A 24,502-nucleotide genomic window follows, 5' to 3' on the forward strand; every position below is an offset into this window, starting at 1 on the left:
TTCCAGCTAGAATGTAATTTCCTGCTAAGGCTAAAATCATTACCTACACTAACAATCCCAAAGCTATCTATTCCTTAATACAGAAAACCCACTTTATGCCTAAAATGTACTTTTCATTTTAGTACTTAAGATCAGGCACCGCTTGGTTCTCTGCCTGATTTTGAAGTATCTAAAATATGTGTCCTGCTTAATTTGTTGACTAACTGGGCAACATGCTGGTATGCAACAAAGTCACCCATCAGCCTGCCAACTAGTTACTAAAGGACAATCCTGGCAATAGAGTTCAGTGAAAGTACGTCTTGACCTCTGACTATGAAACAGGAGATTGATGAAATAAGGTAGATATTTTAAAGGGGTTGTACAGGATTAGAAAAACTGGCTGCTTTCTTCCAAAAACAGTGTCGAACCTGTCTATTGGTTGAGTCTGCAATTGCAGCTCAATTCCATTGAAGTGAATAGAGGTAAGTTGCAATACTGCTCACAACCTGAGGACAGGTGTGTCACTGTTTTTGAAAGTAAGCATCCATGTTTTTTTTTAAATCCTGTACAACCCCTTTAAGTCATGGATTTGGCGTGATCAGATCTCCTCTTTATAGCGCTGAATGTTGTGCTATGAAGTTTAGTGCCCAGAGGTTGGGCTGCCATTCTGTTGTGAGATATCAAGTGACTTTGGTTTAAGTTTTTGTGTTTTTTCCTAACGTACTGATTGTGAGAACTTTCATGCAGTTTAAACTGACAAAAAAAAAAAAAGTTTGAACAGATCTAAAGTATATAAATTATAAAACAAAAAAGGTAAAAAGGACAATAAATATTTTTGTCATTTGAAGATTGTATATGTTCTAATGGCCTATGTTTGTAATTTAGGACCTGATGGCACAGTGACCGGAGAAGACTCCATTAATTATAATGATGCAGATGAAGGGTTTTCATCAGGAGCCTCGGTTAGTAGCCAGCCTGTTGGCGCCAAACAGTCTTCATCTACATCCCAGAGAAGCGGTTCAAGAAAAGGAGGAAGTGTGCGATCCAATAAAGAAAAAGATACGCCCAGTCATTCAAAAGCTGGTGAAAGTCGTGATTCCACACCAAGGAAACAACCCTCTCCTGCAACTGCCGATTCCTCACTTGAAGCTATAGAGCTGACACCTATGAAGAAGCACCTGAGCCTTCCAGCAGGCCACGTGGTGGCAAAAGCAAATAATTTAAGTCTCATCCGAACCTCCAGCACTTCATCAAGTAAATCCTTTGACTATGTAAATGGGAGTCAAGCTAGTGGAAGTGGAGGAATAGATGGAGTTACTAATCTTTCTGCTTGCAACACCAACCGGTTTTCCACCATAAGCTTACAAGAGGACCGATTAGGAGGAGAAGGCAAAGACCTACTGTCTGCTGGTGTCCCCTTGACCAAACAGTCTCGATCTCCAAGTTTCAATATGCAGTTAATCTCCCAGGTTTAGGGCGCTCCCGCCCCTGTTCCTGTGCTAATTTGCACAGTTTATAAATCAAAGAGTTAATACATTTCTGATTTTTCCCTTTTTAGTTTATTTTTCCTTCGATATAATTCTGTAAATTATAGCAATACAAATTTCTGTTCCCCATTGCCTAATCCCAAATTTATGTACTGTCCGTGCAGTCTCATTTCTTTACAATCTTTTTCGTTTGGGTGTTGTGCAATTTGGAAGCCGTCAGTCCCATTTCATCACTGTGAGTCCTTCCTTTCAGAAGAATGAAGAGCTGAAGATGATCTGGGAATGGGCTTGCGAACGTAGGATGTGGTGACTTTTCTACAGATATTTGAAAGGTCACTTGATTCTCGCGTTCTTGTGATTTATGTTACATCTTTTCTTTTACGCACCTTTGAACAATCCATGGATGTGTTACCCCAAAAATCTGATCTTCATTAACAACAATATCCAGACTGGATTATATTTTAAGATTTTGGTTACAAATATGGTCCCAGTTTCCATAACCCAGCATGTGTCTTCCCTTCTTCCCACCTTTTGTGGGCTTTGTTTCATCCAGGGACGTAAACCTGGAGAGAAAATCCTTCAAGGAAATTCTGGTGTGTAATTTTAGGATAATCCTGCTCCCTGCTTGCAGTTGGATGTCAAGTTCAATGTCGGGTAAATGAAGGACTCTATAGGCTGTGTTTCTTCGGCCAAAGAGCCTTCTCAGCTGCTCCCCTTTGTTCCCTCTCCCTTGTTACTCTTAAGACCTGAGATCCTTGCGCAGTAGTTTGTCAGTCCATCTGGCCACTCATGAGAACTCTTCAGGGAGTGTCCGCCTACTGGAATTGCTCTTGTACAAAGTGTAAGTGTGTTTTCTGTTTTTTTGGGTGATCCTCTTGACCACACTGCCTTTGTTATGTCATTTTATAACTTGTAATGACTTCCCTAAATTTACCTAGGTGTGGAAGGGCGAGAGCAGTGGGTGTGCTGATCATTGCTGTTTTACTCCCACAACTTTAAGCAAGCTTAACGGTTTTAGGTTCCCTTCCACTGATCTGGGTGTGAATGTATTGGGATGTTAAATGGCAGAACTTGGAAACAAACCCGGTTAAAAATAATACGTCTGTCTAGTAGCTCCGTTTTATAGGAATAGACAGATCTCGTCTGCTTCTGCTCATTGGTTCTCAGATGTTTACAGGATTTATGTTCATAAGCCAGCCTGCCACCTTCTATCGTTTTGTTTGGGCAACTAAAATTTTTTGCAACTGCAGATGTTACCAAGACGTACTTTTTTTTTTTTTTTTCAGGTTACTGAGATTTTTCCAGAATACCAGGCTTATTTGTTGCGAATGCAGACCTTTCCATTTTTTATGCTGTGTAGTTGCTGTATAGTGATTTATTTTAAAAATGTGATTTCTTGTCCTCTACATGTTCGATAAAACAGAATGGCAACTGTCCAACTTGCAGCTCTTGGTCAAATGAAGCTTGGGAGAATAAGTAGCTGCTAAATGACCCCCAAGTGAATTGATAAAGGGGACAAAATACTGTATCAACAAGTGGATGTAATGTTGGCTGCAAGTTGTGTACTGAGCTGCTGCTATGGAACTGGCAATAAGAAAATCTAATATACTGTACGTATGCAGTTTCTTCAGCTGTAGGGTAGACCGCTGAGGGCGTAGTCGGCTCAATTTCAAGGGTAACGTTAATTCAGCTATGCTTGTGGTGCAGTAGCTTCCATATGTCACTATCCTTGCATGTACAATCTACGCTACCATTTTGTAGAAAGTTGTATTATTTTTGTGTTAGACACTTGACGTGAAAGCCTATGGATCTCTAAGTGCGTCTTTCTGAGAATTGCTCTTAGATCATGAGATCTCGCTACCGTATGGACAGTGGTATGTAGCTGAGCGGCTGAACATACACAGAAGAAACCATTGCCTTCACTTAATTCATTTTGATAGATGAAATTGTTCTATCTATTATTTAAAGAGAATTTCTGTAAAATAAGCAAGTATATATTTTTCTAAGTATAATTACATATATCACAAACTGTATTTATCACACTATAAACTCCGCTCGAAGTAGATGATGTGTGACCGTACAGTAATGATAGTAACAAATTATTAAATCATTTGATGAAGCATCAATATAGCGTATTCCTCAAAGCAGCTGGAAATGTGTGGTGCGCCAGTGGTCTCCACTATGCCAACTTCTTAAAGCTACTCTGCTACTCGGCAATCATGGTACAATCCTGCTAATTATTCTTTACTTCTGTATAACAATGCAATGTATTTCTCCCAGAACTTACACTAGCTGTATTTTCATTCTAGAATATCACATCATCAGGAATTTATACATAGTACGGTCATTGATATTGTTTGAGCTGTATATCCACTATGTGAATGTGGTTAGTATGGAAGTGTTTTATATTATGTAATATAGAAAATGTATTTATATATATCAATATTTCCTCTGTCATATTCTGGTAAAAAAAAAAAGCAGCACTTCCAAACACTTCTACAGTGTTGGGCTTGTCTTTATAGGAGCATAGAGATCCAGCGTGGTCACCCACTGGATGCAGCTGTTGTTGCTAGGTGACAATCTGACCAGATATTCTTGATCTGTTCTGCTGTAAACTGCTCATTTCGCTGTGCTGGGAGGTCTTAGCTGTGTCACTATTGTGTCGCACGTCATCACTGTAGAACATTGAAGCTCATTTATCAAAACTGTTTAACATGAAAAAGGGCCATTTTCCCCTTATGACCCAATTGGAGCGCAGTTTGCATTTTTCCAGTGAGGCGTATGAAACGAAAGCTGAGCTCTGATTGGTTACTATGGCCAACAAGGACGGCTTTTATGTTAGATCGTTTTGATGAGCGAGGCCCATTATTTTTAAAGACACTATTAGGGAGGGTAGATGGTGGAGACCTTCCTTGGTTCCCATGGTGGTGGAGGCCCCAAAGACACGTGCCCCTATAATCCGGCCCTTACTGATATCTGAACCATCAATCTCCTTGCAGTCCCTCTTACTTTAAGCTGCTCTGCATTGTAAATGTTAGCAGCGACAGAGCAGTGGCCAATAAATAAGAAATATTTCATTCTTACTACAGAAGGACAGTTCTCCTTTCATCATAGTGTGACAAAATACAGTATATTAAACTCCTGCAGATGCCCTTTAAGGCCCTGTTCACGTTTTACATGCCGAAAAACACGTAAAAAACTATTGATTTAAGCTTCCCATTTACATTAATGGGAAAACACTCCGTTAGTGCATACGATGCGTGTTCTTTTTTATGTGCCTGTGTTTAAAAAACGCATAGGTGTAAAAAAAAAAAGCGTCAGGTCAATTCTTTGGCGCATAAAACGTGCCAAGATTGCGCCTAATTCCCATAGTCAATGGGAGTTTTAATTACACGCACAAGACGCGTCAAAACACTAGCGTTTTTAAAAGGTTTACACGTCGTTTGTTTTTAGCGCCATGTGAACAAGGCCTAATACTGCAACTAAAGCATGAAAATCCTTGCTACTGAGTTTTACCCAAAATTCAAAGAAACCAAAAAGACTATTTTTCTAATTTTCGGTGTGAGTTTGAGACCGTGGAGTATGTTACAGAACGAGGAAGTTTTTTTTAAAAACACTTTTTTATTGATTTGTAATGGGATGTGCGCCTCCAGTCTATGATCCAGTAGTCTATGTAAAGCCTAAATATTGTATCTGTTACCCTGTTTCTGAAGAGCAGCGTTATGGGAAGGTGGATAGAAAATTTAGAGAGCTACAAAATATTCTTCAAAGTGTGTGCCATAAATGTCAGATAGAGGGTCACACACCTATCTCTGGAAAGGGGCCCCCTAAACCCTGTTCTACCTTTCTCAGCTCCCGCTGCCTCCCGGCCACTTGATTAGATGTTTGGGAGTTACAGAAACAGTGTAGCTCGTGTGCTACGCTGCTTCCATAACTGCCATTCACTTCCATAACTGCCATTCACTTCATTGGAGTTACGGAAAAGGCGTAGCTCATCGAGTTACGCTGTTTCCGTCACTCCCGACCATGCAATCAGGAAGTGGCCGGGAGGCAGCGGGAGCCGAGAAAAGTAGAATGCGGTTTAGGGGGCCCTGTTCTAAAGATAGGTGTGGGACCCGCATCTATCTGACACTTATGGCATATCCTGTGGATATGCCATAAATGTTCCTTATGGGAAAACCCCTTTAAGTAACATTGTAAATACATTGCGTAACTTAAAGTCTTCTGATCCTGCTTTACGATCCCTGCTATAGAGACGATTTGTTATTTGAAAAAAAAAAAACACAAATCTGACATCTTAGCTGCGCTCCTGTAATAGAGAGGGATAGTTTTTTTTTCCCCCAATTACTGTTGTTCATATAAAGCAAGCAATAAATGAGAGATTTAAGCTCTGAAGCCTGCAGAATTGTGAATTGTACACATCAATAAAAAAATAATGTATTTACAAAGTTACTTAATTTTTTATGTAAATTGAAGAAGCACTCAGGGAACGTTTGTTCTTGGCCTCCATTTGTGTAGTACATCAAGGTAGTGCAGGTAATTCTCCTACCGGCGATTTATGGCCAAATTATCAGCGCGTTCCGGTGCACTGTTATATCACTTTGACTATCCGAATCCTACAGCGTCTTGTGTGTGGACTGGAAGTCTCTCTGAATTCCTATGAGATGCTTAAAGGCTATGTAAACCTTTTGAAGACCTTTTTTTATTTATTTTTTATATATTTTTTTTTTATACTAAACCTATATTTTAGTTTTTGGTGCAACTTTGTATTTCATTTTTATTAAAAATTATTTGTACTTTTTCAGATATAGTTGCTGTGTATCCTGGATACATAGAAGCTGTATCATGTGTTTAAACCTGAATCCATAACTTCAGCCAAACTGATGGGTTCGGCGGTAATGGGTACTGCAAGTTTCTCTGACACACTGGATCGAGCTGTTATCGCTCACATCTAAGTTCATAACTTAGATGTGATCGATAACCGGTGACACGCAGGATCTTTTATGAACCAACCAGTCAGTCCCGCTGATCTGACAGGTTCAGGTTTCGGCACATGATTCAGCTTCTATGTATCCAGAATACAAAGCCGCTGTAGCTGAAAACGTAAAAATAATTTACAATAAAAATAAATTATACGGTTGCACACAACCCTAAAGTGGACTGTTTTAGAAAAATAAAAAAAAAGCTTTAAAGGTTAATGTGAGTCTTGGAGGAATGCATAGAGAGACTGGCTTACGGTCCAACCAGAAAAAGCTGTAGGATACGGATGGTGGGAGTGCGGATCACATCATGGTAAGGCGAGGCTGATAAGTCTGCAATAAAGTGCCCGGTACAGAATTACCTGCACTGCCTTTTACCTGAAGCACTTTGCAAAAGGAGGCAAAAAAAATAATAATCCCGAAGTGCTTCTTCAACTTTATATATAAAATAGTGTTCAGGTGAAAAACAATGGTAAACTAATGATTTCAGTGAGAGCAATGCAATGTTTTATTTCCCAAGTTCTAGCTGAACACAGTGAAGCCTCTCTAGGATCAGCTTAATGCCAGGCCTTCCTATGTCTGCCCAAGTTGGTCCAAACTGGACAAACCCCTATAACCATTTTACTCTCTGGGCTAAAAAGCTCAAAAATGGAAAACTTTCCTAAAGGCCCTTGTTCACCGGATCACGGGCCGTGTATAAGCGCTCGTTCATTGGTTGATTGGATCTTATATGTGGCCATAAAAATGGTCGCTAGTCGGCAGCATATCTAGCTGTGTAAACAGAGGATGTGCTGCTGTCAAGATGCAAATGTATGGGGGCAGTCTATCGTTGTAACAATTGTCCATCCCCGTACTCCCGATCATTGCACCGTTTAAATGGAGCATATGAGCGCCCGTCGACCAGCTGTGTTATTGATCGGCGTTCGTTGATGGGTGGTAAACACGGGTGAATATCTACCCGTGTAAAAACACATTAACTGTTCTTTATTATGTATCTACCCTACCAAAATATTGATAAAACTCATCATCTCCTCTTCCGTGCTCCCTTATGTACTTTGGCAAATGAATAAATTAGTTTATCCTGAATCTTTTTGCACAAATTAGTTTATCCTGAATCTTTTTGCACAAAGCTATTTATCAATCTGTTCAGCTCCTCCTGCTCTATAACATGATTCATGCACATAGGAAAGCAGACTCACTATGAAAGGTTTTCTTTAAAAGTAAAATTTTGCATTTATTAAAGGGGTTGTCCAGGCAAGGACAACTGAAGACTTATCCACAGGATAGGTCATCAGTATATGATCGGTGGGGGTCTGACATCCGGACCTCACACCTATCAGCCGCTGTTCTGTGACCGGCATGGACGTCCGGTGCCCGGAGGCTGCCGGAGCAGCTGATCGGTGCGGGGTCCAGGTGTCCACCGATAATATACTAATGACCTATCCTGTGGATAGGTCCTCAGTTGTCCGTACCTGGACAGCACCTTTAATATTCATGATATCTCCCGATCCAGACAATCTGTTCTTGGTTCCCCGGGATGCAATTATAATGCACCACCGACAAGTCATAATGTGTGATACATGTGTCTCTACGGCTATCCACAGATTGCTGTATATTGTATGTTTTTAGTTTTCTAGGCTGGAATATGTATATGCTAATATTGGACCTTTTTTTCAGCTGGTCGATTTTTCTTTGTTGTTGTGGGAGAGGTCAGTTCTTTTTATTTTTAAAAATATTTTAGTGTCTATGAATACCATACTTATAAAATTAGGAACTCAGGTTTTTTTCACGTATTCAGTTATACAACAAAGCATTTAAGCTACTTAAATTATTTCTCCCAGCGTTTTCAAACATGAATGATATTGCTATAAAAGTGGCCACTTGTGACATTATCTGACTGGTGAAATGCCAAGCTGGTACAGTATTCCCCCCCCCCCCCCCATTCACCCTGTAGTATGATGCCACAGTGAGCTTAGACTAACCATACATCCCTGGAAGTAGTCCATTTACCAAGTCTTTCCCTGGATTGGCCATTGTTACCGTACCTCGGCAGTCTTTAGAAATGGTGCATTGTGAATTCATTATTTTGCACACATTTTTCAGAAGATTTCTCTTCTGTGGTCCTAAATACAGTCTTGAAATGTGTGAAATAACAGTTTGGACTATTGTTTACCTCCTTATGGATATTATGCAAAACAAGATGTGTATCCTAGCGGAAGGTTATTGTATTTGATGTTCGTGTATTGGGGGGATCCAGGGACACCTCTTTACAGCATGTCAGATGTATTCTAAACATATGGTCTATTGAGGTCCTGCCGCAGGGACTTTCACCTCAAGGAAGAGAGGGTATTTTTTTTGTACAATAAGCTTCAGGGTGGGTTCCCGCAGTGCAGTTTTTGATTAATTTTGTCTAGTATTCTTTAATTCCTTATAAGTCCCCTCTCATCACTCATGGCTTCGAAAACAAAATGCATGGAGCAACTGCGCCAAAACAGCCCCCTGCGAACAAGGCTATGGCCGAGTTTTCTGTTCTGTACATAGTTGCAAAAGTTTTGCGTTTGAAAACCATTTTATTGTTTTGCTGGTCACTTAGAGGTTGTATGAGATCACATAAAGGGACACCTGCACTTTCCAAAAACAGCGCCACTTTTGCACTGGTGCTGCAGCTCAACTTCATTCATTCGAATTGAACTTCGTAGTAGTATCAGACACAACACGTGGACCAGAGTGGCGCTGTTTCTGATGCTGTTTTTGTAATCTCATACAATTCTTTTAAACCCATTTCTAAGATCATATACATTGTAAATGGCCGGATATATGTATATCCCATATCGCTTTTAATACTGGATATCCACCAGACCAAACTAATGAAGAAAAGCCTTTCTCCTCTACCAAAGAGTTTCTGCAATAGCTTATTCATACCATTGCTCCATGTAAATATACTTCCCTTTCAGCAGTAGGACTGTGGCCTGATTTAGGTTTTTCGCTAGTGAGCTGATGCCCCTGCCCCTTACACAGGTATTCCTTAGCATGCTGTATGAATCAAAGTGTATAAGGATGAGGTGCTGCTTTCTCTACCTGCAGTGTACCGCAGGCCTTTGTGTGTACGATGACCAGCTATGTCGTGGCCCTATGGCGTGGATTTGGTGGCATTTATTCCTGCCCCTTGGGACCATTGTATTTTTCTGTTTAGTGCAGAATCAATGCAAAACTGTGGAAGATCACATTATTGCTGCATGTCGGACATATTTATATTATATCTGTCTTATGGAAGCTGGTAAATGCTGTTCACTGTCGTTGAAAATGTGAAACTTAGTTGCTGTTAACAAATGTAAATATCTCCAGAGAGTAAAAAGAAATATTTTAATTCATTGTAAATAGAGATGTACAAATTTCTGAATCATCCAGAATATCTATACTATGTTAAATAAATATTGTTCTGTTTCTGGCTGCAAGAGTCTATTCTGTGAATTGGAAGTTTACGTGATGCCTAATGTCTGTACCGTGGGAGGGTGTTGTGGCACACTGGCAGACTGGGCCACGGAGGACGAGTATTTATGTCTGGGTTCACACATGGACAATAGTAAGCACACTAGAAAAAAAATAAAGGAACATTTATACTATCTGGTAATTGTCTGAGTGCACATGGCAAGGAGGCTGTAGGATGACAGTCCTGTATGGAACCATCCAGGACTCCGTATGCCACCATGCAATGCTCCGTCGGGCGATTGTGTGTGTGTGTGTGTATATATATATCTAGTGTGTAGAGCTATTCTCCACTAGAGACCATTATTCTAGGAGAGAATACCTCTATACATACGGCATCTGACGGAGCATGCCACAGAAAAACTCTATAGGGGAAATTATTAAGACTGGCGTTTCATGAACCAGTATTAAAATAATAAATGAGGCGCATTTTACTCCAGCTTTCTGGTCAGAACTTGTCTTGGTGTAAAGAGCAATACAAAAAAGAGGGAAAGACCTGCGACTGATAGTGTAGTAGTTTCTGCAATTCGTCAGATAAGGAGTCAGTACTTACACAAATCCATATGGGGAAAAACCGCTCGTCTGGTTCTTCTGGATCTTGCTGGTTAAATTCTCTGGGTGTGGTGGAGATTACCATAAAGACGAGCTGTTTTTCCCCATATGGGATTGTGTAAGTACTGACTCCTTATCTGGCTAATTGTATAAACTACTACACTATCAGTCGCAGGCCTTTCCCTCAGTTTTGTATTTCTCTGTATGCCAGTAATGAGCTGTTGTAGATTTGCGCCATAATTTACGCCAGTTTCTGATGTCAATTCTGATTTCATTATTTGGTCCACGAGTGGCCCCCGTCCCCCTCTGCTAAGTTACACCCACCTTTTAGGAAAGTGCCGTGAGCTGCGCAAACGGCATAAAAGTCAAAATTTTTACAGCAAATTGCGATTTTTTTTGTGTCGTTTGCGACTTTTCTACGAAATAAAACAAGCGTAGAAAAGTTAATCCCTCTTATGCCTCTGTGTGAAATTGGAGGCATACAAAGGAAATGACGAAGGCTGCATACACTGCTATGAGGGCTGTATTACGGCTCTGTACAAAAGTAACAGTAAAAGGGCAGTGTGTATGAGGCTCAATTTACATTTCTTTCCTGTTAATGTTCTTGGCTAAAATGGCAGAAAAATAGTGTGGCTGCTATTTATAGCAATCGCCATAAGGCTCTCAGACCAGTATAGTGCACTCCTATAGGATGGTAAATGAAATCTATACATTTACCTTTACTCGCAGGTAATATCAGGTCAATATTTTGTTTTTTTTCTTCTTGCAATACAAAAAGAAACACAAAGTAGAACACCACAAAACTGCCCAATGTGAATAGAGCCCCACAGTGTGACCTCTATATGTTTTGTTATTGTTTTGTTTTTCTCTGTGGTTGCAGTAAAAATTGCAATCACGTCAAATAAAAATGGTAAAAACACATTTGGTATTCGGATGCAGTTTTTCAATGCGGTTTAAACTACTTCTCAGCCACAATGTCTGAATACACCCCAACAGTGCTTATCAATGGGCTTTCCTACAGCAGGGGTGCAAAACCAGCAGCTTTGGTTCCACATGTGGCTCGCAAGGCCGTGCGGCCCACAACTTTTTGACATGCTCAAAAGACATCCGTGTCCTTCTGATTCAAGGAACGCAGTTCCATCACTAGACCGCAGCTCCGTTCTCACTTTCCTGCACTGATGATAGAGAGAAGTGGAAGTCACAGAAAATGCATGTGAGCGCCCTCTGGTGGCAGCTCACATGCTTCCTGTATGCATGAGACGAGGAACGGTAGGTGGAGAGACCTAAGGGAGGTGCCCTATGGTGAGGTATTTGAGTAAGTGTTCTTGCATCGGGGCCTCTGCTGTCTGTCTGTCCCTAAAATGAGGGCACTGAATAGTCAGAACTAATGTTGGGCACTTTGTGGCTGGCACTGTTCTGGGCATCACTGTGATACTGTATGAGTTCTAATATCAACGTAAAGGAGAAACGGTTACATTGTTATGCTGGGTGCGGGGCTTGAGGGCGGTGCATGACTGGGACTTTTCTCTTTGGTATTCTTTGAATCCCTGTATCATGCGCTGACCCCTCAGACTCTGCACTTGGCATAACACAGTGCATCAGTTTTACCCAAAGGCTTCTTTTAAAAGGGTATTTCCATCTGTGGTCTTCATGCCATATCCACAGGTTATGCCACAAATGTCTGATATATGGGGGTTCCTTATTGGGGACTTCCCTCTGTTTGGTACTCTAGAGAGGAGGAGATGAGTTGGAAAGGTGACTGTTCATAGGCATGGCACTCCCCATTTTCGTTTTATAAGAGATATAAATACACTGGTCTGTTTCTGTAACTACCATAAATGTCAATGGAGGGCGTAGCCGTCTTGTCTCCGCCTCCCTGGAGTGCCGAATCGGGGAGACATCCATTCTACTGATAAGTTTGCGTCTTAGAAATGGTACTTTAAAGACATTTATGGCATACTGTATGCGTTTGAGTATCCCATAAATGTTTCATGGATATTTTCCATATTCATTTCTGCCCTTGGGAGTACAATCTGACAATGTGGCCCTTGGACCAAAAAGAGTTATGCATCCTGTCTTAGGCCCGAGTTAACATGTTGTGTAAATACTGCGGTTTTAACGTATTTCGTGGTGGAAAATCTGCAGCATAATACAGTAGCAGGAAAGTGGATGAGATTTGAACAAATCTCATCCACACGCTGCATAAATGATAAGCGGAAAAACGCTCATAAATTAACCTGCGGTGGGTTTTTTCTTTTAATCCGCAGCATGTCAATTGTATTTGCGTAATCGCTGCATTTTGCTGTGGGTTATCCCTCATAGAATTCAATGGGGAGGTAAAACCCGCAACAAAAAGCAGATATTGCATTTTTTTGTAGCAGAGAAGCTGCATTTCCACCGCAAAAAACTAAACTCAGAAAAAGAAAAAGATCTCATACCTACCCAGAATTCTGTGCTTCGTCCAGGCTGGCTTCCTGGGATGACATTTCATCCCATGTGACCGCTGCAGCCAATAACCGACTGCAGCAGTCAAATTGGAGAAAATGTCATTGCAGGAGGCCGGTCTGCTGGACGTCAGATGGTGTTTTTTTTGGGGGGTTTGTACGTGCAGTTTTCTGCAGGATATATTCCAGCCGAAAAACTGCACCACAATTTGGTGCAGTTTTTCAGCCGGAATTCCCTGTGGCCGCCAGGTCAGATGTGCTGTGTACGTTTTACGTAGCGTATCCGTCCAGTGTGAACGTAGCCTTAGTGTCTTGAAAAATTATTCCTGCGGATGTTGTAATGACATATATAACTTCTATTTACTGTTGATTTTTACCTTTCTTTAAGAAGGAATTCTCCTTAATATAAATTCCTGGATGATCTACAGCACAGGTCCTCAACCTTTTCTTGATCATGAGAAACTTTCGAATGTGACATATGGTGTTCCGCCACTCCTCTACTTTATGAAACTAAAATGAAATGCATCATACATTTTCATTTAAATGAAAAGTCGATCAAAGCTATGGCCAAGACATACGGCCCTTAGGGTATGTGCACACACACTAATTACGTCCGTAATTGACGGACGTATTTCGGCCGCAAGTCCCGGACCGAACACAGTGCAGGGAGCCGGGCTCCTAGCATCATAGTTATATACGATGCTAGGAGTCCCTGCCTCTCCGTGGAACTACTGTCCCGTACTGAAAACATGATTACAGTACGGGACAGTTGTCCTGCAGCGAGGCAGGGACTCCTAGCATCGTACATAACTATGATGCTAGGAGCCCGGCTCCCTGCACTGTTTTCGGTCCGGGACTTGCGGCCGAAATACGTCCGTCAATTACAGACGTAATTAGTGTGTGTGCACATACCCTTACCCTAATGTTAATTGCCTATATATGGTTTTGACCCTAGTTTGCAGCATGGAGGACATTATACAGCAGTAAGGAGCTGTCTAGCTGTGAATCCTGCACTGGGTAAGATAAAAACCCTTACCAGAAGCTGCAGCGTCTGTGTGTCTCTCCAGCTGCTACCTCCTCCCATGACTTCTATGGGCAGCATGTAAACTGGGCCCTCAGTGAATGTTTGCAGTAAACTGAGAGTCAACGATCGGTGCAAAAGGCAGGGGTAGAAGAGAAGCCAGACGTGAAGAAAGAGGCATTTTTCTCTAATAAGATATGTCACAAAGTTTCTTATATTCGTTTGTACGATTTATTTATGAGAAAAAGGATTGAAACAATGGTTACACTTTAATAGCAAGGTTTTATAAACTATATGTGAATCAGCCCATAAAAAAATCGACCCTGATGGCAAATGATTGGCTCCGAAGTAAGCTTCAAGTTATATTCAGCTGGACTTTTGTAGCGCTCACTGATCGGTGGCTCCGACCCTGAGCCGCATTATCACTTTGTCACTGTGACCTATTCAGATACTTTTGTTACTGCAACCTAGTGATTGGATTGAAACTAGGGGAACCAGCGAGGAATTTTCACAGTAATTAACCAATATTTTTGTTGGTGGGTTTTATTATTTTTTTATATATATTTATTGGGGCTTGAGCACTGTTTTTCTTTTACAGGTCTCCAAATCTACTACTTAACTTCACACAGCTATAGATTTACATTATAAAATTCTGGCTGCATGCAGACGTCACTAAGGCCTCTCTCACATGGCAGTATTTCAGTCCGTATTTGTAAGCCAAAACTAGTAATAGGGCCAAAATACTGAAGAGGCGCAACATTTTCCATTATACTTTTTCCCGATTGTAGAATGCACTCCTGGTTTTGGCTTCAATATACTGATGCAAAGTACTGACCAAAATACTGCCGTGTGAGAGAGACCTATAGGGAGCTTACTGAAGATGAATTTATAAAGATCTTGTTGAACCATAGAAATCTGCATGCAGTGAGCTCCCCCTAGGGGTTGACTTCAGGTAGCTGGAATTCTGTAATTTAACTGTTATGACATGAAACAAGGGATTTGGGTCTCTGTATAAGCAACAATGGAGAGTTAACAATTTTTAGATTGAGGGCGGTGGGCCTTCTTATTGCTCAGGGCCTATGGGCAATATACTATGGGCCAGGGGCATTGCTTAATCAGATACTTAGGTCATAGTAACTTTGCCCTATCATAAATTTTTTGTCTTTTTATAATACCATTTAAAAATAGAACAAATATAATGGTGGTTTCTCTTGGCTCAAATACCCACAAAATCTCTCTCAGACTGGAGCAGGCAAAACTAAATTGGGTATGATCCAACAAATACCCTAAATAACATATATAAAGTACAGTGAAGTTTACCGCTCAGACGGCACTGGTAACAGTCCAATATCATTCAGTATGGACTCTCTCCCAGAAAAATACAGTGTACAGTCTGCAATCCAATGAGGGTGTGGATGGTAATTCTTATCCTTGTAGTTCCACCAAGCTCCTTATCGTCTCTCTCCACATTCAAAGAACTCCTGGTAGGAAAAGGATCTTATGTCTCTAATAGATGGAAAAAGGAAGACACATAGTGCAACACCCTCTGCAAAAAGATTGCTCCACGCCAAGTTTAATCCATACTCACAGAAGTAACAAGAAATAAAAGCATCAAGGTAAGTAAAAATCGTTAAAATTTCTAGGCGGCACGCCAAACACTCTCGCCCGACCCTGGGTTTCGCCCTTCCGGCTTCCTCTTTTTTCAGAGGGTGTTGCACTATGTGTCTTCCTTTTTCCATCTATTAGAGACATAAGATCCTTTTCCTACCAGGAGTTCTTTGAATGTGGAGAGAGACGATAAGGAGTTCGGTGGAACTACAAGGATAAGAATTACCATCCACACCCTCATTGGATTGCGGACTGTCCACTGCATTTTTCTGGGAGAGAGTCCATACTGAATGATATTGGACTGTTACCAGTGCCGTCTGAGCGGTAAACTTCACTGTACTTTATAAAAATAGAACCGCTTCAATCATTTCCATCTTTAACAGATAAAAAAAACATTCTTATGGGGTAGCGGTGTCTCTGGAAGAAAGCAGTCATGTTATGCTAATCTTTTATAACCGCTTTATTTCTGCCCTCTTTTGCTAGTGTGCAGCTGCAGGAGAAGATTAGGGATACGTACATAGGGACCTCTCGATATATTTATTTTCTATGCAATAGATGTATTAAAGCGAATACTGCAAACCACCCCCTCCCCCTGCAGCAGCGACCAGGAAAAAAAGGAACCGATATAATCCTTACACACAGATCTCGGGTCAGATATCTACTGCTGAGTTTTTACAGAATAGAAGCGTTCTATCACAGCACACAGTTTGAATTGATGTCGGCTGAATAGTTGTCATTTCTGTATTCGCGTCATTCTTTGTATTCAGGACGTGTTTAATCTACATGTCATAGTAAGTCTATGGAATATATATTCAGGTCCTTGGAAACACAGTCAAAGACAGATGTAGATATAAAATGTTGAAAGTTGGATTTAATTACACACAAAAAAAATTTAAAGAAAAAATACAAAAACATTCAGTCATTGGAGTTTCTTTTTAGAGTGTATTTTCTGCACCCCCCAGTATCTTATTACAATATGTAACTAGCGTGACAGCCGTGCTAGTAATAGATGCAGCGAACTCTATGAAAGGGAACAACATCTACGACCTTTCTGTTGTCACGTGCAAAGTCCCACAAAAAGTTATTGATGAGAATAGGACTGATCTCATTGCTTATTTTTCCTCCTTTCTTTTTAAATAATTCTTGCACATACTCATAGATCAGCTCCACAGCCCAGATAGAACAACCCCGGATCTCCATCTCTTCCTCATCTCCGTTCTGAAACAACCAACCTGCAAGAAGAAAAACTTAGTATTCAGTGATTTAAAATATCAGGATTTTTGTCTCTTGTCAATTCACTTGGACGCAAATACAAAAGAGATCTTCTCATGGTAGAAGGCTTGGTATTTTTTGGGAGGGGGATTTGAAAATATGCAATGGAATAGTAAAATAGGAACTTTTAGTGGATTTTCATGAACACTGATCCACCCCTGCTATTCTATGAAATGTGCATAATTGTGTTCAGGCCGTGTAGCAGTTACGTAAATCAGTAATACTCCTTCTTAAAGTGTACCAACCTTCTTTTAGCTTTTTCAGTAGCCCGTCTGAATATCTAATGACTCCAAAGTGGTACAAAGTTTGAGGAACTCGATAGTCGGCAAACATGGTTATTTTATGGATATCATGGAAAGAGCCGTCATCTTTTCCTTCCAGTACTGCCCAGGTGTCTCCCACAAGGATCTGGGCACGCTTGTAGAAGGTCACCTTCTTGCCCTTGAGAAGATAAAGAAAATGTTTATGAAATGATTGAGGTCCCAACTTACAGCTGGATAGTACTGTACATATACATGTCCCCTCTAATTGTACAATTTGGCTGCCATTGCCATTTCTACGGAAGCGGTTACCCTGCGTTCCTAAACATCTGAACAGCAAACCTAACTAGTTATGCAGGATTACAGGAGTAGGGGTATCTTGCTGTATAAATAGGCAGCCAGTTACTCAAGATCTGAACATGATGGGTTACAACCCCTATGGGATAGATTATTGTGTCCAAATTGGTTGTCACCCATGTTTCCTAAAAAATATATAAGAAATTATTATCAACCTGACAGAACTGTCACAAATGTACGTTATTGCATAATACGTGACGGTCTATTGGCTGTGTTGATTTCCAGGTGAGCTGAATCTTGATGTTTAAAAGAATTCATAAGTTCTCCTAGAAAATGGTTTTAATTATTGAAGACAATACCATACCATAGTGCACCGCATGAGGTAAAAATTGAGAAATGTGCTATATTAATGCTAATATTTCATTTTACACCAATAAGGCCATATACATGTAATTTAATGCAAGCGTGCTAACCTGGTAGACCCCATCATCCCTGTAGGATGGGAAATTCTCTACCACCAGCTGCAAAAGTTTCACTGCACTTCTCTCACTCCTCTTTACACAGTTCAGAAAAGAGCCTCCAAATTTTTCCATGAGTATCTTTCCAGTTTGATGAAGGATCTCAAGACGGGTTTCAATCATGGTGATGGGAACATCTGTGTCCGAGCGGAAAACGTGCTTTAACTGGTCCAAAGTTACATTGGAATAATATGATGCCGTAGTGACAGGAATTCCTAGAAAAGTATAGGATAATATTTATTAAGGATGTTCATGAGTATCAGAGCTTGAGAGCTGTAACTTGAAGCTCCTGGGAGCCAACGCAAAGTCTGTAACAGGGCCCTTACCTACTTTATCTACCATTTATTATACTATTTCATTCTAAGGGACCTTCAGGCCCCTCAGGTACGAGGACCTGGGTACAACTGCTACCTCTGCATCCCCTATAGGTACTCCCCTGTTTAGAATACATTTTTCCTGGTATTGGCAGTTCAACAGCTGTTGTTTTCTGACAAATCTGTTGATATGACAAGTGTTGAATAGTGATTTCTTCAACTTAAGGACTTAACAGGTAGATTCTGCGCAATATCACATTTGAGCAGAAACCTGAATTTCATCGGATTGTTAACAATAATTTTGTCTACTATCAGCTTAAAGGGGTTGTTCACTTAGACAATCTCTACTTGTTAGAAGGATCCCTTGACAATAAGCTAATAATAATATGCCTCCAGCGATCAGCTTTAAAGCATACCTAACTTTTTAGGTGACTTTTGAGAATTAGCTGTCATATGTGTGTACATGAGAAATAACACTATTTCTGGCCATTATATGCCCTGTTTTCTGCATTTATTAGCAGTTTTCTACTCGGAAGGCTCTCTAATTCTCAGTCGTCTTTGAGCTAGTGGGCATAGCCTAACTGCTATCATGGCTTCTATACACTGCACACATAGAAGAGGAGTCCTACTCTCTTAACTCTATCAAATAGATAGATAGATAGATGCAGCAGCAGCCGCATTGAGATTATACAGCAGTACAGACCAGTGTAGCTGAGAATCCAGCACTGGGTTATAAAGACATCTTGCCAGCACGGCTGTGTCTTTCTCACGCTGTTCCTGCTTCCTCCCCCTCGCCTCTCCATAGACTTGTATGGACAGGGAGTGAAGAGACAAATCCCCACTTTCTGCAGTCCGTCAATTCTGCTCTGTAACCAGGGATGGACTTTGCTTGACAACAGCAGGTTACAGGAAGGGAGACACAGAATTTGCATGGATAAAACAACTCAATTTGAACAGTAAGTTAATTACAAATTTAGTCTATATCAGGTATACTGTTACATAAGCGTAAGTTGTTTGAAAAATCAGTGCGCATTAAAACTGTTGGGAAAACATGGCCGCAAGGCTTAAATTTCCCTGCAGTGCCATCATAGGTGAAATTAAGCATTACACAGTGCCCATTCAAGTTGTCCGTATAATACAAGACTGGTCCTTTGGAGCAAGAGGCATTTTTGGATTGCTCCACTCTGGCCAAGTGATGCAGATCCTGAACAGAGGATCCCTCACCATTTCCTAATATGGTATGTGCAAATAGTTGTTTTTTTAAAAACCCTTTAGGTGTACAAGATAATTAGTGGGAACTTGCTGTGATTGGATGGAAGGAACCAAAAAGCTCTCCACTTAAGGACTATGAAGTACAGCATTGACTTCTTAAAAAGATATTTGCATACCATCACTTCCTTGCATTCAATTTGCATACAGTTTCAGGCCTGTTCGCTCTCATCAGTGCAAGGTATTGAAATTATCTCTCTATTTAACCCTTTGGCCCAATTTTGGCCTTTAGGACCAGATTGTTTTTTTTATTTCCTCTTTGCATCTCGGTACTCATAACTTTCTGATTTTTTGTTTGATGTAGCTGTATGTGCCCTGTTTTTTTGGTACATATACATTATCGTTTAATTTATATTAATTTTAAATTTTGGCAAAATAGTTTATTATTTTTTTACAGCATAAATGTACACCAATCATAAGATATAATGCTATAAATTTATTGTGCAGGTTGTAATGGTCGCGACAATATCAGGTTTTTTTTTACTTAATTTTTTTATTACTTTTTTAATCCCATAGGAATATATTTAATTTTAATTATTAGTTATTTTTTAACATTACTGGCATATACAGTAAAGGAAATAAGTATTTGATCCCTTGCTGATTTTGTAAGTTTGCCCACTGTCAAAGACATGAACAGTCTAGAATTTTTAGGATAGGTTAATTTTACCAGTGAGAGAGAGATTATATAAAAAAAAAAAAAAAAAGAAAATCACATTGTCAAAATTATATATATTTATTTGCATTGTGCACAGAGAAATAAGTATTTCATCCCTTTGGCAAACAAGACTTAAAGGAACAGTGTTACCACAAATTTTTTTTTAATATGTTAAAGATGTTAGTGCTTTATTAAAAACGTTTGGATTAATTTGTGTGTTTGTGTGTTACTTTTTCTTATTTTTACACTTTTTCTTCCCTATGGGGGCTGCCATTTTTTTTTCCATTTCTGTATGTGTCGATTAACGACACATACAGACATGGAATACGGCAGCTCCAGTCCCATAGGGACTGCGAACGGGGCCCGTTCCATCCACTTCTGTGTACGCCGTCTGTGTGGGAACGGCGCATGCGCCGCTCCCACACAGTCCAATTTGAAATGCGCGCCGTCCGGCGCCATTTTCCTGTGGACCGGAAGTCGCGGCCGGACAGTAAGATTACTACTTCCGATCGCGGCTTCCGGACTTGTGCACTTGGACCAGCGGCAGCAGACGGAGCGGATGGGCCGGAGGGAGCCGCGGCGGCAGGAGCAGGTAAGAGATTTCTATGTATGTTCGTGTTTGTGTGTGTTTACTACTGTATGTAAAACAAAAAATGGTGACACACAGTGTAGGAGGTTAGACCGTTCAATCCCCTCGTTTATCCCGGCACTAGCCAGGATAAAGGAGTGGGGGATGCTGAGAGCTCACTAGAGCGAGGGCTTTTTACCCAATTTTGCAGCATAAAGCAATGTGGTTGCGTTACCACATGCAATGCTGCAATTTTGGGAATGGCTCCATCTAGTGACCAGCAATGGGAAATATTATAAATTAGAATCCAATTGAATCCAATTTATAATATTTCCTGACTCGTGAAAAAAAAAAAAAAATGAGAACAATGTTTAATCACCTATACACTAATTGTTTAACTAAAAAAAAAAAAATCATGTTTTGCTGGCAACACATTCCCTTTAATACTTGGTGGCAAAACCCTTGTTGGCAAGCACAGCAGTCAGACGTTTTTTTGTAGTTGATGATGAGGTTTGCACACATGTTAGATGGAATTTTGGCCCACTCCTCTTTGCAGATCATCTGTAAATCATTAAGATTTCGAGGCTGTTGCTTGCCAACTCGGATCTTCAGCTCCCTCCATAAGTTTTCGATGGGATTAAGGTTTGGAGACTGGCTAGGCCACTCCATGACCTTAATGTGCTTCTTTTTGAGCCACTCCTTTGTTGCCTTGGCTGTATGTTTCGGGTCATTGTCGTGCTGGAAGACCCAGCCACGAGCCATTTTTAATGTCCTGGTGGAGGGAAGGAGGTTGTCACTCAGGATTTGACGGTACATGGCTCCATCCATTCTCCTATTGATGCGGTGAAGTAGTCCTGTGCCCTTAGCAGAGAAACACCCCCAAAACATAATGTTTCCACCTCCATGCTTGACAGTGGGGACGGTGTTCTTTGGGTCATAGGCAGCATTTCTCTTCCTCCAAACACAGCGAGTTGAGTTAATGCCAAAGAGCTCAATTTTAGTCTCATCTGACCACAGCACCTTCTCCCAATCACTCTCAGAATCATCCAGATGTTAATTTGCAAACTTCAGATGGGCCTGTACAGGTGCCTTCTTGAGCAGGGGGACCTTGCGGGCACTGCAGGATTTTAATCCATTACGGCGTAATGTGTTACCAATGGTTTTCTTGGTGACTGTCGTCCCAGCTGCCTTGAGATCATTAACCAGTGCCCCCCGTGTAGTTTTCGGCTGAGCTCTCACCTTCCTCAGGATCAAGGATACCCCACGAGGTGAGATTTTGCATGGAGCCCCAGATCGATGTCGATTGACAGTCCTTTTGTATGTCTTGCATTTTCTTACTATTGCACCAACCGTTGTCTCCTTCTCACCCAGCGTCTTACTTATGGTTTTGTAGCCCATTCCAGCCTTGTGCAGGTCTATGATCTTGTCCCTGACATCCTTAGAAAGCTCTTTGGTCTTGCCCATGTTGTAGAGGTTAGAGTCAGACTGATTAATTGAGTCTGTGGACAGGAGTCTTTTATACAGGTGACCATTTAAGACAGCTGTCTTTAATGCAGGCACCAAGTTGATTTGGAGCGTGTAACTGGTCTGGAGGAGGCTGAACTCTTAATGGTTGGTAGGGGATCAAATACTTATTTCTCTGTGCACAATGCAAATAAATATATATAATTTTGACAATGTGATTTTCTTTTTTTTTTTTTATATATATAATCTATCTCTCACTGGTAAAATTAACCTAGCCTAAAAACTCTAGACTGTTCATGTCTTTGACAGTGGGCAAACTTACAAAATCAGCAAGGGATCAAATACTTATTTCCTTCACTGTATCTATATGCCAGTACATTAGTCTGTCTGCCCATATAAGGTATATTCCTCGATCGCGTAACATGGATTTCCTGTGACGTGATCAAAGGGAGAAGTCCCTCTTTCATTCCTTCCCTTTGAATGCCGCAATCAACTTAGATTGTGGCATTCAAGGGGTTAATTACAGAGATCAGAGGTTTCTGATCTTTGTGGTTAAAGCAGGGCCGCGTTGCCCCACTCCTGATTGCATGGGCACACTTTATGTACGCGTGCGATCATCATGACGAGTATGCTCGTCATGATGCGGCAATATTTTGCTGCTCATGACAAGCATACCGGTCATGCGGCGTAAACCAGTTAAAGGAATTATGTCACCTTTAATTTTTTTTAATCTTATTTAGCTTATTACATTGGCGTAATATAATTTTTTATCTGTAAATAATGCCCACACCACTTAGTGCCTCTTTTCGTACACATAAGTGCCAAAAAGGCTCTATTGAATCTGCACTTGTCCTGCCCAGCTTCTTCTCTAGTACACATTATCGCTTACTAACCTTCATCCAAGGCCCGGTTTATGGCAGCACAGAATGACCAGTAGCCACTGTACTCCTTTCCTTTGTACATAACTAAGTACTTCTTATCTTGATTTTCTGACCAGAAGGAGAAGTTCAAAGTGTCTGCAAAAAACACCCAATTAACAGCATCTTCCCCAGAGCCCTGTGGATTCAATTCATGAAGAAATTTCCATCCCTTCAGGGTGAGCTCCTTCCGATCAATCTTCTCAAAGAGCTTCTCAGCGAGAGATCGTGCCCCCTCCTTCTCCACAAACACATGCTTGCTGTTCTCAGTGATGAACTTGCCAGTCTCTCTGGGTGCAAGTGGCGCTGCCATTCCGCTGCGCTGTCCTGGTATGAGATATAACCATTGGTATCAACTTTTGTACACATGAGTAACAGCCCCAAGTACCACACTGTATACCAATATATAATAAACATAAATTATTACAGTTCTCATTTTAGGTAGCAGTAGTGCTGACGATACAGGGGAGTGAGAAAACTAGTGGACTCTGGAATGGAGATAGGGGTCAAAGTCTTTAGGTAACTGGTAGTGTGACTGACTACTAAGGGCATACATGAGACCTTTTATCGTCCTTGTAGTGTTTAAGTGACATAATAATACAAATGTGTTTAAAAAAAACTCAGTGGTTTGGCACATTTATAAAGAATTTGACAGTTTATGACTCTCTCCAAAGAAGTCAAAGGAAAAGTCCCCTGTTTTCCCAGTAGGTGACAGTCCAAGAGGTGGAACCTGCATCTATCAAGCTATAGCTAAATCACGTTTCAGGTAATTTTATACAACAAATTAAAGGGGCTGTCCGCTTTGGAGAATCCCTACTTTATTAGAAGTGTCCCTGGACAATAAACTGATAACAAGGTGTCCTCCTGCTGGGACCCCCAGCGGTCAGCTGTAATCTGTGGTCGCACCTGGCAGTAAGTGCTTAATTTCTCCACAGCACATACACAGGAAACTAAGCATTACACAGTGGAAATTCATATTAACCCCTTCCCGACATTTGATGTATCCATATGCCAAAGTCGGGTAGGGGAAGTAAGGAACGGGCTCACGGAGTGAACTCGCTCCATACGATGCAGGTGTCGGCTGTATGTTACAGCCGACATTTCAGAGTAACGAGCGGGACCGCGCTCAAGCGCGTTCCTGCTCGTTTAACTCGTTAAATGCCGCAGTCAATAGCGACCGCTGCATTTAAGTCGTTAGAAAGAGGGGGGCGACCCCCTCTAACAGCTCATCGCACCCCCCGCAATCATGGGGTGGCGATGGTTGCTATGGCTGCCTGGGTCCTAATAAAGGCCCCTAGGTCCGCCATCTTTGTGCTCCTATTAAGCGCTGCCTTCGGCAGGGCTTAATAGGAGCCTGTCAGAATCATGATATACTGCAATACATTAGTATTGCACTATATCGTGCAAGCGAT

General features: G+C 41.0%; 2 protein-coding genes across 3 annotated transcripts in view; one reads left to right on the top strand and one right to left on the bottom strand.

Moving 5' to 3' along the window:
- The window catches only part of HYCC2 (hyccin PI4KA lipid kinase complex subunit 2), an 87,333-nt gene extending 81,802 nt beyond the window's left edge, over nucleotides 1–5,531 (top strand). For both annotated transcript variants that reach the window (XM_075829773.1, XM_075829774.1), the window contains one exon: nucleotides 865–5,531. In XM_075829773.1, coding sequence (XP_075685888.1) covers nucleotides 865–1,454 — 590 coding nt within the window. In that variant the 3' untranslated portion in view covers nucleotides 1,455–5,531. The remainder of the gene's footprint in view (nucleotides 1–864) is intronic.
- Nucleotides 5,532–16,407: 10,876 nt separating this feature from the next.
- LOC142655522 (queuosine 5'-phosphate N-glycosylase/hydrolase-like) lies at nucleotides 16,408–23,417 on the bottom strand. The gene is made up of 4 exons (XM_075829776.1): nucleotides 23,067–23,417; nucleotides 17,859–18,118; nucleotides 17,074–17,269; nucleotides 16,408–16,788 (listed from the first exon to the last, which is right to left on the bottom strand). The coding sequence occupies exons 1-4, from the start codon at nucleotides 23,401–23,403 to the stop codon at nucleotides 16,556–16,558; spliced, it is 1,026 nt and encodes a 341-aa protein (XP_075685891.1). The 5' UTR covers nucleotides 23,404–23,417; the 3' UTR covers nucleotides 16,408–16,555.
- Nucleotides 23,418–24,502: the final 1,085 nt, after the last annotated feature.

The sequence above is a fragment of the Rhinoderma darwinii genome, chromosome 6 (genome assembly GCF_050947455.1).
Source record: "Rhinoderma darwinii isolate aRhiDar2 chromosome 6, aRhiDar2.hap1, whole genome shotgun sequence".
In the NCBI taxonomy this organism is placed as follows: Eukaryota; Metazoa; Chordata; class Amphibia; order Anura; family Rhinodermatidae; genus Rhinoderma; species Rhinoderma darwinii.